The following is a 15,897-nucleotide window of genomic DNA, read 5'->3' on the forward strand; positions in this document are numbered from 1 at the left end:
CAAGGGCTGCTGTCTGCCTGGTGAGGAGCAGCTCCTTTGGGAACGTTGGCACATTGTGAGTTCAATGGCTTGAAACAAACATAGAACAACAGCGTTGCATGTCTCTAAATCAGCTTACAAACCTTATCAATCACAGCATCTCTGGGCCCTTTTGAAATGCAGTGATGGATCCTGCTCATGAGTTTATTGTCTTGACTCTGCTCCTGCAGTCTGGAAACAGTGAGCTTGAAGATCCCAGGGAAACTGACCTGGGCTGTTGCCGTGCTGCACAGGGTAGAATCCTTACTGATTACCCTGTGAGAGACTTGCCTTTGTTCAAAGCCACCCTGCACTCCCATGAGCAGCATTGCTGCTGGTCTGTCACTCAGGAGTTGGGTAGGGAACCGCATCTGCAGTAGGTGCTTTGAGGTTTTGTAGCTTCACCTCTATTTTACAGGCAGTCCAAAGCGTTCAGGGTTTCAGTAGTGGCTGTAGTGTGCTGTCACAAGGGGGTAGAAAGAGTAGCAGAGGTTGGGTTTCAGTACTGTGGAAGTATTTCTTGGCCTGAGATTAGGCACTGTTAGTGGTAGAAAATGCACTGTAAGAACCAGTGTTAACAACAAGATGTGTTAGTAATGGCACTGTCTGTAGGAGTCAGCTTTCCAAGCCCAGGCTGCATGAGGCCTGGAGCACTCTGGGCTGGGAAGAGGTCTCCCTGCCTATGGCAGGGGCTTGTAGCTGGATGAGCCTTAAGGCCCCTTCCAACCCAACCCATCCCAGGTTTCTGTGGGGTGGTGTTTTTTCTTCAGGAGGGTTTTGCAGATGAGAGCATGGCTCTTTAGCACCCCTTTGAGTCTCATTGATTGATTTGTTTACCATCTAAAAGTACTGAAAGGCAGTGGCTCAGAGCACCTTGTAGGTCAGTTTGCAGGTGTAACCCAGTGGATCTGCAGTCTGGATGGGGCAGCAGCAGTGCTGTGGTCTGCATCAGCTGTGCACATCCCTGGGAAGTATGAAAATCTGGCAGTTCTGTTCCTGTGAGTGCAGAACTCTGCAGAGCAACAGTAACAAGTTCTGAAGTACTTGGCAGTGGAAGTAACTTGTCTGTGGCTGAAATCATTCCCATGGGATTCTTGTGCTTTTTGTTTTGAAGAGGAAAAGACAAACACTTCAGAATCCTTCTCGTGGTTGTATTCACCATGGAAAACAAGAATAAATAGGGAGAGAGGCTGGGGTTCTGTGCACACAAATTTCTGGAGCAAAGAGTATTCCAGGCACCAGTGGTGTGCCCCAGGGCTCAGTGCTGGGCCCTGTGCTCTTTAACATCTTCATTGATGATCTGGATGAGGGCATTGAGTCCATCAGCAGCAAATTTGCAGATGACAGCAAGCTGGGGGCAGGAGTTGATCTGCTGGAGGGCAGAGAGGCTCTGCAGAGGGACCTGGACAGGCTGGGCAGATGGGCAGAGGCCAAGGGCAGGAGATTGAACACATCCAAGTGCCAGGTTCTGCAGATTGGCCACAGCAACCCCAAGCAGTGCTACAGGCTGGGGTCAGAGTGGCTGAGAGCAGCCAGGCAGAGAGGGACCTGGGAGTACAGCAGCTGAACATGAGCCTGCAGTGTGCCCAGCCAGCCAGGAGGGCCAATGGCATCCTGGCCTGCATCAGGAACAGTGTGGCCAGCAGGATCAGGGAGGTCATTCTGCCCCTGTACACTGCACTGGTTAGGCCACACCTTGAGTCCTGTGTCCAGTTCTGGGCCCCTCAGGTGTCCAGAGAAGGACAAGAAAGCTGGGGAGGGGTCTAGAGCACAGCCCTGTGAGGAGAGGCTGAGGGAGCTGGGGTTGCTTAGCCTGGAGAAGAGGAGGCTCAGGGGAGACCTTCTTGCTCTCTACAACTACCTGAAGGGAGGTTGTAGACAGGCAGAGGTTGGTCTCTTCTCCCAGGCAGCTAGTACCAGAACAAGAGGACACAGTCTCAGGGTGTGCCAGGGGAGGTTTAGATTGGATGTTAGGAAGAAGTTCTACACAGAGAGAGTGATTGCCCATTGGGATGTGCTGCCCAGGGAGGTGGTGGGGTCACCATCACTGGAGGTGTTCAGGAGGAGACTTGATGGGGTGCTTGGTGCCATGGGTTAGTTGTTTAGGTGGTGTTGGATTGGTTGATAGGCTGGACATGATGATCTTGAAGGTCTCTTCCAACCTGGTCTGGTCTATTCTATTCTATTCTATTCTATTCTATTCTATTCTATTCTCATACTGCCCTACTGCAGGGGGAGTTTTTTATCGAATCAGCAGGTGAAGAATGCCCCTGGGCTTGGCTGACCCTTGTGCTATGCAGCAATCCAGGGCTCTGTGCCCATTGCCAAGCTCAGCTGGCATACAGGTCTGAGGGAGTCCTTACTGCAGAATGGAGCTCCAGCTGTGGCAGGAGGTTGCACAAGCAGAGACTCCTCAGAGCTGATGCTCTGCTTCAGTTGTGCTCACCTTCTGGCTTTGTTTTTGCAGCCAGCTGCTTGTGAGGCCTCTGGCTTTGCAAATAGCTGGTTGGGCTGCTGCAAAGTTCTTGTAGTACAGCTCTTTCATAACCCTCATTTTTGGACATCTGTGGTGGCTATTCAGCTCTCATGGAGGTGAGAGAAAGTGTTCTGACTTGTTCTAGAGCATTAGGGGAGAATTTCCCTTCTGGGGTGGGTTAGGGGAGATCCTGTGCAGCAGTTCCAGACTGCTGGAAAAAGGACACTTTCACTCCTCCTTGGAAAGTTACCTAACTCATTGTCAGCTTTATGTTTAAAGTATCAGCTGCTGCTTTGGCTTTCAGTGGCTCTGGCCTCTGTCTCCAGTCACTGTGCTCTCTTTTGTTGGCTGGGTCCTGGTACTAGGAAGAGAAGTTTCTTCTTCTTTGGTACAGCATTTTGGGAGGCTTTCCTGGAGCACAGTTACTGAAGCAGCAGCATCTTGTCAAGGGTCAGGATGGAACTTCCCTTCTTACTGTCTTACAGCTGATAATTTCTATCTGCAGTTAACCCACAGGTTGGTTTGCAGCACACACAACCAGGCCAGGTGGCAGCAGGCACTCTGTGGCTGCCAAGGTGCTGTTCTTCATAGCAGAGCTTGGTACCTTTGCACTAGTGCTTGTCTTGCAGCCTTTGCTGGTAGTGTTTGGCTGGGTTGGGTTTTATTGCAGCAGTGCTGACAGTTTCCAGGCAGAGGTGTGAGGGGGGCACTTGGAGGTAATTGCAGATATTAATAGGAGAGTTTACTTCTCCCATGTGTTAAGCTAAGAGATCTAAAGTTGCTCTGCATGTTCAACAGCTTCTAACAGGCTGTTTGCCACGATGTGTTGTGTTCTTATGGCTGTGCTGGTGTCATGTCCAACTGACTAAAGCTCACTTCCTGAAGTCTGGCTTCATGGATACCTGCCTGGAAAAGATCTGGGAGGCAGATAGCAATTTCTCAAGCCACAGCTGTGGAGGGCTTTTTGTTTCCTTTGCCTAATGTTGCTCTTGCTTCCTGGAGTTGTGCAGCAGCTCCCTTTTCATTGAAGGCTTTACCTGATTCGTTTCAGGCTGCTGCCCAGACTTCAGAGGGGCAAACGGTTCCCCTTTTTCCTTTGACACCTTTGGTCTGTCTTCTCTTCTGTTTTACTGGAGGGAAGTTACAGGCCAGTCTTTGCATCTGTAGATTTTTCTCCACCTTAGGTCTGCTTCCTGCTGAGTGTTCCTCACCCATGCTGCCTGCTGTTGGGCTAAATTGGCAGTTCTGAGTGTCTGTGTTTAAGGTGAAGGTATTAGGAGCTCTACAGCAGAAGCAGTGGAATCATAGACTCAGTAAGGTTGGAAAAGACCTCAAAGATCATCAAGTCCAACCTATCACCCAGCACCTCATGACTAACTAAACCATGGCTCCAAGTGCCACATCCAAGCCTTTTTTGAACACCTCCAGGGATGGGGACTCCACCACATCCCTGGGCAGCACATCCCAGTGGCCAATCTCTCCTGCTGGGAAGAGCTTTCTCCTCACCTCCAGCCTAAACCTCCCCTGGCACAGCTTGAGACTGTAGATCTACATGTGCTGCCCATGGCAGAATCTGTACTTCCAGGATAACTCAGGAAGCTCTGGGGACCTCCAGGGGCTTCAGCTGATGTCATTTACAAGGGAGATTTGGCTTTTCTAACAAACCAACCAGAAAGCCAACAATCCCAACAACCAACCCAAACACCAAGGTGAGGGAACAGGGCTTGGTTCATAGTTTTGGTGTCTGGGCTAACTCTGAGCAGTGGGAAGGATGTGAGGTCACTTTTGTCCCCCCCAGGATATCTCTGTGGATAGGGTTACCCTGCTGCTCATCTCCAGCTGCAGTTGTTAGAGTAGCTGGGGACCCTAGACCCATGAGGCACTTCCACTGCCAAGTGCTGCTTCCATGGTGACAAACAGCAGCAACAGGACTCCCTCTGCTTTTAGCACTCACACATAGATGTGCTTTAAGTGTAATTGTGTTCAGCATATTTACTGCAGCTCTTTTGGAGAGGGCAGCTCCAGGGAGCTGTACTTAATGCTCTACTTAATCTTGGTGTGAGCCAGCTGTGGCTGGATCCATCATTTAAACCTGATGTATGCCATCTATTTTCTTTCAGGAGTCCCTGGAGCCTTCCAGAGGCTGGTTTGGTACCTTAAGGAAGGTTTCCCATTGATGGCAGAATGTGCCACACGAGGTGATGGAGCTTTGTGTGCCCACAGAGCAGATCAACCCATGCAAGTGGGTAGTGAGCACAAGCTGCAAGTATCAGGAGAGCTTCCTTACTGTGCAGTGAAAGGCTGGAGTCTGAGCTAACAGCAATCAGCTTCTGTGCTGCTGCACATCTCCCTGAACTGTTTCCAAGCAAGCATCCATTGTACCTGTTCCTCTCTAAACTTTACTGAAATGGATTCTGGAAGACTCTGCTCTCTCATCTGGTAGTTGTTCTCAAAGGTGTAATATGAAATGGCATTAAGGGCAAATCCTGCCTGGCCAACCTGGTGGCCTTCTCTGAACCAGTGACAACATCAACAGCTGAGGGGAGAGCAGCTGATGTGGTTTGGCTGGAGCCGAGCAAAGCCTTCGACACTGTCCCACACCACATCCTGGTCTCCAGGCTGGTGACACATGGGTGTGATGGGTGACCACTGGATGGATAAGGAACTGGCTTGATGGCTGCACCCACAGAGTGGCTGTCCATGGCTCCATGTCCCAGGGGAGGCCAGGGACAAGCAGAGTCCCTCAGGGATCACTCCTGGCACCAGGCTTGTTCAACATCTCTGTGGGTGCCATGGACAGTGGCACTGAGTGCACCCTCAGCAGGTTTGCTGCTGACACCAAGCTGTGTGGTCCAGCAGACAGCTGGAGGGAAGGGATCCATCCAGAGGGAGCTGGACAGGCTGCAGAGCTGGGCACAAGCCAACCTCAGGAGGTTCAACAAGACCAAGGGCAGGGTCCTGCAGCTGGGTGGAGGCAATCCCAGGCACAAATGCAGGCTGGGCAGGGAGTGGCTGGAAAGCAGCCCTGAGGAGAGAGCCTTGGGGGTGCTGGGGGAGGAGAAGCTCACCAGGAGCTCTCAGTGTGCACTTGCAGCCCAGAAAGCCAAGCAGAGCCTGGGCTGCAGCAGGAGAAGTGTGGCCAGCAGGGCAAGGGAGGTGATTCTCCCCCTCTGCTCAGCTCTGGGGAGACCCCACCTGGAGTCCTGCCTCCAGTTCTGGAGCCCCTATGACAAGAGGGATCTGGAGGGGCTAGAAGGTGTCCAGGGAAGGGCCATGAGGATGAGCAGAGGGCTGGAGCACCTCTCCTGTGAGGACAGACTGAAGGAGTTGGGGCTGTTCAGTCTGCAGAAGAGAAGGCTCCCAGGTGACCTCATTGTGGCCTTCCAGGATCTGAAGGGGGCTCCAAGAAGGCTGGGGAGGGACTGCTCAGGATCTCAGGCAGTGCTAGGACTAGGGGGAATGGAATGAAGCTGGAGGTGGGGAGATTCAGGCTGGAGGGGAGGAGGAAGTTCTTCCCCATGAGAGGGGTGAAGCCCTGGGATGGGTTGTGCAGGGAGGTGGTTGGGGCCCTGTCCCTGGAGGTGTTTAAGGCCAGGCTGGATGAGGCTCTGGGCAGGCTGATCTAGTGTGGGGTGTCCCTGCCCATGGCAGGGGGGTTGGAACTGGATGATCCTTGTGGTCCCTTCCAACCCTGACTGATACTATGAATTCAAAGTGAACACTACTGGGATGGAATATCAGCTGGAATTGCAATCAAAATCATTAACCAGCAGTGTCACAAATTGAAGCCAAGACTGTTAACTACAAGGGAATCCCTTACTGTAGTGGCACTGGTGTTGGAACAGTGTTGGAAGCTTGAGTTTGGAGGAGAAGCCCCACTGGAAGGCACTGCCTGGAATGCACAGTGTGAACTTGCCATCATTTTAGGCATGAAGCAGTGCCTTGAACTGTGCCATTCAGAACAGGCTCCTGGGGCCAGGGCTCCTGCAGCCAGAGAGGGGCTCTGGTGGGAAGGAACTGTGGCTTGCCCTGAGTGTAGCAGTCTCTGAACTCAGTGTGCTAGCTGCTGCCAGTGCTCTTGCATGCTTGCTGTGCATGGGTGGGTTTCAGAGCCCTGCGCTGTGTTATTTTAGCTTCCTCCAGGAGATGGTCCAGGTGGCAAGATTCAGTGGGAGCCTGGGAAGGAGCATGACTGCTTGGGTGTCTGTACCTGTCTGCAGGCTGGCTCCTGAGGCTTGCTCAGTGCTCACGTGGCAGTGAACAGCACTGGGAGGTCTGTGGGCTCTGGGGTTGGTGACAATGAGCACTTTGTGTGTCAGTATGTATTGAGAGATCCATAGTGATTCCTGATGCACCAGGTGCATGCCTGGGAGTTTGGAAGTGCAGCTGCTGACCCTGTGGTGGTGGAACAGCATCCAGTGCACGTGCTGGGATGTGGAAGTCCACAGGGGGTGAGGTGGGTGAGGTTTGCACATGGGATTCATAGAATCCTAGAATGGTCTGGCTTGGAAGGGACCTTCAAGGTCATTTAGTTTCAACCCCCTGCCATGGGCAGGGACACCTCCCACCAGCACAGCTTGCTCAAGGCCTCATCCAGCCTGGCCTTGAACACCTCCAGGGAGGAGGCAGCCACAGCCTCCCTGGGCAGCCTGTGCCAGAGTCTCACCACCCTCAGTGCCAAGAATTTCTTCATCTCCAGTCTCATTCTCTCTTCTTCCAGCTTGAAGCCATTGCCCCTCCTTCTGTTACTCCCAGCCCTCATCAAAAGTGCTTCCCCAGCTCTCCTGGAGCCCCTGGAAGGCTGCTCTGAGGTCTCCCCAGGCCAGGTGGGAGGTGTCCCTGCCCATGGTGGGGGGTGTTGAAACTAGGTGATCTCTAAGGTCCCTTCCAACCCAAACCATTCTGTGAATGGTGAAACCTGTCTGAAATGAAACATTTGGGATACAACAATGCTGTTGCTGCTCACAGAGCATGCACTCTGGGTCTCACTTGGTACCACTTCTGAACCCCAGCTTTGTGTGTTCTGCTGAAGTGCAGTTGCTCGGTGGAGTGTATTGGGACAGATCCCACCAGCACATTTTGCTGTCACCTTGCAGCATTCATATTAATGATTCCATCTGAAGGAAACCATAGGTGTGGTGAGTTTTGAGGTGGAGTGTGGTCACAGAGTGAGGCAGTCGTGGTGCCACCAACAGTCTGATCCTTTAAAACTTTGGAAACAGACCAGATTGGGGAGGGGGAAAGCCAATTAGTGTGGGACTGCTGAAGTGCAAGGGAAGAAAAGCAATGCCCTTGAGAGGGAGCTGATGAAAAGGGGCCAGCAGAGCAGCCTGGGAAGTGCAGTGTCAGCAGGGTGTGCAGTTAACCTGTAAGCCAGTGACTGCATTCTGTGGGACTGCATTCTGTGTGCTTAGGAAAAGTGAGGGGACAGTTGGTGCAGCAGCCTGTTCCTCTGCTTTATGCATGTGTCTTCAGAAAGAAGCTCAGAGGAGGTTCCAGACTGGGGTCCTTCTGTGCCCATGCTGGAGAAGTCCTCTCAAGCTGAAGTGGAGCAGAGAAGTTGTTTGGACAGAGTGACACCAAGAGTGCCACTGCTGGGATGCTGGCACTGCCTGATGGTGCCAGGGGTGTTTGTGGCTCAGAACTGCAGCAGAGCAGCACTGCCATTTGCTGGACTTGTTGGTATCCTCTTTTCTAGACGCCTTTACCTTCAGGCTCAGGGGAGACCTCATTGCCCTCTACAACTACCTGAAGGGAGGTTGTAGCCAGGAAGGGGTTGGTCTCTTTTCCCAGGCACTCAGCACCAGAACAAGAGGACACAGTCTCAAGCTGTGCCAGGGGAGGTTTAGACTCGAGGTGAGGAGAAAGTTCTTCACCGAGTGAGTCATTAGAATGTGCTGCCCAGGGAGGTGGTGGAGTCCCCATCCCTGGAGGTGTTCAAGAGGGGATTGGATGTGGCACTTGGTGCCATGGTTTAGTCATGAGGTCTGTGGTGCCAGGTTGGACTTGATGATCCTCGAGGTCTCTTCCAACCTTAGTTATACTGTGATCTCCTGGGGCACTTTGTGTCCAGGCTGACCTTTGATTCTGCTCTTCTGAGAGCTGGCAGCATGGTAACGAAACAAGCCCAGAGGTTTGTGGAAATGTTGGCTCCTCATAGAGGAGCTCAGCACATTGTGATGACTCCCTGGTGTGGCTGCTTTGATGTCAGGACAGAAGGAGGTATTTTACATAGGGGCTGAAGCTGTTTTGTGAAGTGAAGGTGGTGTAGAAAAGGCTCTGTCAGCCCAGGAAGGTGGTTGAGTAAAGGACTCTGTTGTTTGTTAACCACCTTTGAAACCCTGTGGCCATGCAAGTGGCAGTCGTTTGTTTGCCTTCAGTGATCTAATTGAGCTGTTAAGGTAAAAGGAAACTACCTGGAAGCTAAACAGGAGAATGGCTCTGTAGGGACAGGATGAGGCAGCAGAGCACTAGCTGGCCATGCTGCTGGAGCTGCAGTTGGTGTCTCTGAGAAGCACAGGGTGTGATGTGTTTAAAGAAGAGAGCCACAGGCAATGCATTGAACCCATCCCAGCAGGGGAAAGATCCATCCTAGAAATGAAGCCTTCTAATGAAGTCTGTTAAGCTTTCTGACATCCTATTAGCCTTTGTTGTTTAAGAGGGTAGGGCTGCTCTGGGTGTTGAAGGGAAGGTCCTGGAATGGTCTGGGTTGGAAGGGACCTCCAAAGGTAATCCAGTCCAACCCCCTCTGTAAGATGCTCCTTTCTACCTGCATTAGGGAAGAGTCAGCTGGCAGAGTGGAAGATTGAGCAAGCAAGCTGAGAGATGAGTTCTCTCTGCAGCCACCAACAGACCTGATCCTGCCTCCTTTCCCTTGCCCTTCACCATTCCTGCTTAAACTCTTCAGTATGTTCCATCCCTGTGCCCTGCACTGCTCTCAGCCAGCACTGCCTTCTCACTGCTGAGCTTGTGTGCTCCTCCTCCCTGTTTGGTCACCACTGCTACTGATTAAAATAGCCCTGGTCCTGTGTTTCCCTCTTGACTGTGATAGCTTCTCATGGCTGAACTTCTTCTGCTTCAGCTGATAGCACTGAGAAACAGGCAACCAAGCTGGGGAAGGGTCTGGAGAAGAGGGCTGGGGAGGAGCAGCTGAGGGAGCTGGGGGTGTTGAGTGTGGAGAAGAGGAGGCTGAGGGAGACCTCATTGCTCTCTGCAGCTCCCTGAGAGGAGGCTGCAGGGAGGTGGGGGCTGGGTTCTGCTCCCTAGTCTCAGGTGACAGAAGGAGAGGAACTGGCCTGGAGTTGTGCCAGGGGAGGCTTAGGTTGGAGATGGGGGAAAAATTCTTTCCTGCCAGAGTGGTCAGGGCTTGGCAGAGGCTGCCCAGGGAGGTGGTGGAGTCCCCATGGCTGGAGGTGTTGCAGAGTGCTGTGTCCATGGCCCTTGGGGCCAGGGTTTGATGGCCATGGTGGGGCTGGGTTGGGTGGTGTTGGCTCCATGGTTGGACTGGATGGTCTTGGAGGACCATCTATGCTCTATGATCAGTGTTCCATGTTCTACAGTACCTATACCAAATTCTTTACTTCTCTTATTCACAACTCTCTGAAATTACCTTAAGCTTAGCATTTGCAGTCCACCATTACTGCTGCTGATTTTACTTCAGAAACAGACTGCAGTTGATAAATGACTGATTGAGAGCTGAGGAGTTAAAGGTCTGTTACAGGGGCACCACCCAGCCAGTACCTCTTTTTCTAATGAGAGTTTGGAACAGGAGAGCTTCTTCTCTGGCTGCTGTAGCAAAGGGGAGCTGCTCACTGAAGAGCCTTTGACATAAGGAGCTCTTGGCCTGCAGCTTCCTTAGAGGATGTTTGCATGATTTGCAGGTGTGGTTTGAAGGGAATGCAAGATCAGGACCTTGAATCTGTATTGCAGAGAGGTTTGAAAGTGCTTTACTCAGGAGTTAATGTCTGAAATCTGAAAGGCAGTGTCTTCATGGTGGGCTCTGAAACAGCATTGAAGATTGGCCTCTTAGAGGTGACATTTGTCTGCTATTCTTCATCTCTGCTTCAGAGCTTTTAAAATCCAGCCCAGTACCCAACCTGCCTGGCAGACTCACAGACACTTTCTGTGCCACCTGCCTTTCAGTTTCCTGCATAGGGTTATGCTGTAACAAACAAACTTCAACAGGCTGGACAGATGGGCAGAGGCCAAGGGCAGGAGATTGGACACATCTAAGTGCCAGGTTCTGCACACTGGCCACAACAACCTCAGGCAGGGCTACAGACTGGGGTCAGAGGGGCTGAGAGCAGCCAGGCAGAGAGGGACCTGGGGGTACTGGTCCATGGTAGGCTGAACATGAGCCTGCAGTGTGCCCAGGCAGCCAAGAGGGCCAAGGGCATCCTGGCCTGCATCAGGAAGAGTGTGGCCAGCAGGAGCAGGGAGGTCATTCTGCCCCTGCACACTGCACTGGTTAGGCCACACCTTGAGTCCTGTGTCCAGTTCTGGGCTCCTCAGGTTAGGAAGGAGGTTGAGGTGCTGGAAGGTGTCCAGAGAAGGGCAACAAAGATGGGGAGGGGTTTGGAACACAGCCCTGTGAGGAGAGGCTGAGGGAGCTGGGGTTGCTTAGCCTGGAGAAGAGGAGGCTCAGGGTGACCTTCTTGCTCTCTCCAACTCCCTGAAGGGAGGTTGTAGCCAGGCGGGGGTTGGTCTCTTCTCCCAGGCAGCCTGTACCAGACCAAGAGGACACAGTCTCAGGCTGTGCCAGGGGAGGTTTAGGCTGGAGGTTAGGAAGAAGTTCTACACAGAGAGAGTGATTGCCCATTGGGATGGGCTGCCTGGGGAGGTGGTGGAGTCACCATCCCTGGAGGTGTTCAGGAGGAGACTTGATAGGGTGCTTGGTGCCATGGGTTAGTTGTTTAGGTGGTGTTGGATTGGTTGATGGGTTGGACACGATGATCTTGAAGGTCTCTTCCAACCTGGTTTATTCTATGTAATTCTATTCTATGTAATTCTATGAAAACAAAAGTGTGATGCAAAAGTCAGAGTTCAAACCTGACAAATGTCCTGAATTGTCCTGCATTGTTGTACTGAGCCTTTGAAACCTCCCCTCTGAGAGAGAAACCAAAAGGACTGAATGTTGGCTTTGGAAGCAAAAGACTTTGTGTGTGTTTGGTTTTGTTCTGTGACAGGAGAGGAAGCAGCCTGAGCTTCTCCTTGGGAAGTTCAGGTTGGACATTAGCAACAATTTCTTCCCTGAAAGGGTTGCCAGGCCCTGGAGCAGGCTGCCCAGGCAAGTGGTTGAATCCCTGGAGGGATTTACAAGACGTGCTGCTGAGGGACATGGTTTAGCAGCAGGCTTGGCAATGTTGGGCTGATGGTTGGACTTGATGATCTTAAAGGTCTTTTCCAGCCTGAATGATTCTGTGGGAGCCTGAAGTGAAGCAGCTAACTGCCCTGCCCCAGAGGAAACCAGCAGGTTGAGAAGTTTATTGTGCTTCTGCAAGGTGTGTGGAAGTTTGCTGTGCTAGCTGTGACCCTGGGCAAACAGATTGGTTCAAATGATGCTAAGGGCAGAGCAGAGCCCAGACTCTGGGAACTCACCACCACCACTCATCTGCTTTTGAGAATCACAGAATCACAGCATGCTTTGGGCTGCAAGGGGCCTCCAGAGCTCATCCAGTCCAACCCCTGCAGCCAGCAGGGACAGCCTCCACTGGATCAGGTTGGCCAGAGCCCTGTCCAGCCTCACCTTGAGTATCTCCAGGGATGGGGCCCCAGCCACCTCCCTGGGCAACCTGTGAGGTTGCTCAACACTGCTTTTCAAATCTAAGAAATGCTGAAGACAAAGAAACACCACAGTTGTTCTGTAGCTCTGCTACCTTCTCATTTGTCATCAGGGAATGCTGACTTTTTTAATATCCCCCCCAGTCCCTGGGCAACCTGCTGCAGTGTTTCACCACCCTCCTGGTGCAGAACTTGTTCCTCACATCCAATCTCAATCTGCTCTGCTCTCATTTCAAACCATCGCCCCTGCTCCTGTCCCTGCAGGCCTTTGGGAACAGTCCCTCTGCAATCTTCTTTTTGCAGCCCCTTCAGGTCCTGGCAGGCTGCTCTAAGGTCTCCCTGGAGCCTTCTCCTCTCCAGGCTGAACACCCCCAGCTCCCTCAGCCTGTCCCTACAGCAGAGCTGCTCCAACCCCCTGACCATTTTCTTGGCCTCCTGTGACCCTGCTCCATCAGCTCCAGGTCCTTCCTGTGTTGAGGGCTCCAGCCCTGCACACAGCCCTGCAGGTGAGGTCTCCCCAGAGCAGAGCAGAGGGGTAGGATCCTCTCTCTCCATCTCTGCCCACACTGCTTTGGATGCAGCCCAGGCTGCCCTTGGCCTTCTGTGCTGCAGTCTCACCCTGCCTGCTCCTGGCCAGCTTCTCCCCCCCCAGCACCCCCAAGTCCTTCTCCTCAGGGCTGTCTCTATCCCCTCCTCCCCCAGCCTGTGCTGCTAGTGAGGATTGTTCCAGCCCAGGAGCAGGACCTGCACTTGCTCTTGTTGAGCCTCATGAGGTTCACCTGGGTACCAGCTCTGCAGCCTGCCCAGGTCCCTCTGGATGCCCTCCTGTCCCTCTAGCCCATGGACAGCACCACTCAGCTTGGTGCCATTGCACACTGCTGATGGTGCCTGGGTCTCACTGTCTACAGCAGTGATAAAAGTATCTAACTAATCCCTGGACAGGACCTAGCAGCCTCCTAGGCATTCTCTGCCTGCTGCTTCTCAGAGCATGAGGCTCAGTGCAGAGCTAGCAGTGCACTCAGTGTTGCTGTGCAAGCAGTTATGGTTTCTGTGCTGCAGTTACCCAAGAGCTGAAGCTCTGCAGAGGCTCTCCTGGGGACTTGCTGTGTGCCTTTGGCAAAGGTGGCTTTTAGGGAGGCTGTGAAGGACTTCTCAGGAAGTTGCTCTTCCCTCTCACATCTTCCAAAGTGCTGACCTCCTGCTCCCCTGGTTGTACTCCTGGCCCACTAAGGCTTTTCTCTGCCATGTGCTTTCCTTTTTCATCACCAGCATCAGTCCTGTGACACACCAGGATGCAAAGCCTGGCTTCAGGGGTGTGAGAATGCTGTGGTGCTTTTCAGTGTAGCATGTTGTAGTTCAAACTAAGCCACTCTGGGGAGAGGGAAGGTGGAAAGGGATGTTCTTCTGAAAGGAACCCACTTAATAACAGGCAGCTTTGGAAGCAGTTCTGGTTACCCCTCTTTGCATCTTGTAGTTTGCTTCTGCTGTCTCTTCTCAGAGCTGAAGTAAATAATTTCTACCTGGAGCCTGTAGACCCTTCTGATGAGGATAGCATTGGAGTTTGTCCTAGCTTCATGCCTGTAGAATCATAGAACCTCCTGGGTTGGAAGGGACCTCTAAAGGTCATCTCATCCAACCCCCTGCAGTGAGCAGCTTCATCCTCCACTTGGCTGAGAGGAAGAAGTATGTTTGAATTTGAAGTGAGGGATCAAAGACACTCCAAGTGTGTTCTCTAGTGCATGTTCCTGGAAAATAAGCTTTCAACAGGCTTGTGCTGGAGCTTCTCCTCAGGCCTGGTTCCTTGAAGGTATCTAGCAGGCAGAGACTGAGAGATCAGCTTTCAATCCTCAATTGCATAGCCTTATAAAAGCTGAAAGCAGTCACATTAGGGCAAATCACAGAACACTTCCAGCTGGAAGAGTCCTCCAAGCTCATCCAGTCCAGCCCTTGAACCAGCCCTGCAGGCTCAACACCAAACCATGTCCCTAAGCCCCAGGGCCACAGCTGCTGGAAGACCCCCAGGGATGGGGACTCCAGCACTGCCCTGGGCAGCCTCTTCCAATGACTGAGATCCCTCTCTGTGAGGAAATATTTCCCAGAAGTATTCCTAGCCAGCTTTGAACTGAGCAGGTGGAAGCTGTGGCTGGTGTGGGGTCTCAGCAGGTTGGTGGCAGAGAGCATAGCCTGGAGGTACAGACTGGCCAAGGCAAGAGCAGTGTGTCCTGACAGGCTCTGCTGGCAGCCATCTGATGCCTGCTGGAGAAGGAAGGCTCCCTGAATGCTGTTTGATTCTTTGTGACATCATTTCCTAGACCACTGCTCATTAGATCCCAGATCTTTCCAGCCCCAGTTCCTGGTGGAGTTTTGCTGGGAGAAGATGCAGCTGCAGTTGTGAAACTTAGACCTAAGCTCAGGAAGTTTATGGCACCTAAGATGTCCATCCAAGGATCTTCCTCTTGGCTGCTGTTTTCTTGTGTTTGGGCTTTGGTGGGTTTGGTTTTGTCCCCAGGGGTGTATTTTTACAGCAGCTGGGCTCGTGGCTGTCCACTCTCAGGTTTAAGTTAGAGTACAGAAAGGCAAAGGAGGTTCCCTCTGCATTCAGCAAATCAGGTGTGGGGCTTGGCTCTTGGAACCCAATGACCATCAGAGGCCTAGCTGTGGCCACTTCCTGTTCAAGTGCCAACTGTCTGCTGCCTTGGGACCTTCTAACTTCACACTGAACTGCTGCTGGTTCTTTCCACAGTTGAGGAAAACAATGCTCATACAAATGAGGAACTAATTCAGGTCGTTAATAGTTCCTGGAGGTAGATTTGCTTTGGAGGGGATGGCACCTCAGCTTTGAAGAGTCCAGTGGAAGTGGAGGGGTGGCAGCTGTTCCATGGGGCTGCTGGCTAAATCCTGAATTCCACTTGTGTGGAAAATTCAGGGGGACAGCTGGGTTTGTCTCTTCAGGCAGCAGCATGTGGCATTAGCTTCCCAAACAATTAATCTTGCTTGTTGTTTTGTTTGTGTTTTTCAGGATGGATTGGATGCTCTGGTGTATGACCTGGATTTTCCTGCCTTAAGAAAAAACAAAAACATTGATAACTTCTTAAACAGGTGTAAGTATTGAAGGTTTCAGTTCCTAAAGGCCAGAGGAGTGTCAACAGCAGCAAAGAGAGCAAGCACAAGCAGCTCCAGCTCTTCAAAAGGCAGCTGGGGATTGAGAGTGCATTAAGTTCCTCAGTGCTGTTCCTCAGGGCTCAGTGCTGGGACCACTTCTGCTTAATCTCTTTACTGATGATCTGGATAAGGACACAGAGTGGTTCAGCAGTGAGTTCACAGATGGCACCAAGTGAGGTGGAAGTGTTGATCTGCACCAGGGCAGGGAGGCTCTGCAGAGGGACTTGGATAGGTTGGATCCATGGCCAAGGTTCCCAGGAGGAGCTTCAACCAGGCCAAGTGCCAGGTCCTGCACTTGGGGCACAACAACCCCAAGCAAGGCTCCAGGTCTGGGGAAGTGTGGCTGGAAAGCTGCTGGCAGGAAGGGACCTGGGGGTGCTGAAGGACAAGCAGCTGAACAGGAGCCAGCAGTGTGCCCAGGTGGCCAAGAGAGCCAAAGGCCTCCTGGCTGGGATCAGCAA

The 15,897-nt window shown here is 52.3% G+C and overlaps 1 protein-coding gene across 1 annotated transcript in view; it reads left to right on the top strand.

Annotated features, from left to right (window-relative positions):
- ROCK1 (Rho associated coiled-coil containing protein kinase 1) overlaps positions 1-15,897 on the top strand; it is a 123,145-nt gene that overhangs the window by 27,338 nt on the left and 79,910 nt on the right. The window contains exon 2 of the mRNA XM_068165492.1: positions 15,294-15,375. Within this exon, the coding sequence (XP_068021593.1) occupies positions 15,294-15,375 (82 nt within the window). The remainder of the gene's footprint in view (positions 1-15,293; positions 15,376-15,897) is intronic.

This window comes from Melanerpes formicivorus, unplaced genomic scaffold, assembly GCF_026170545.1.
Source record: "Melanerpes formicivorus ecotype bairdi unplaced genomic scaffold, bMelFor1.0.p_v2 SCAF_89, whole genome shotgun sequence".
NCBI classification, from domain to species: domain Eukaryota; kingdom Metazoa; phylum Chordata; class Aves; order Piciformes; family Picidae; genus Melanerpes; species Melanerpes formicivorus.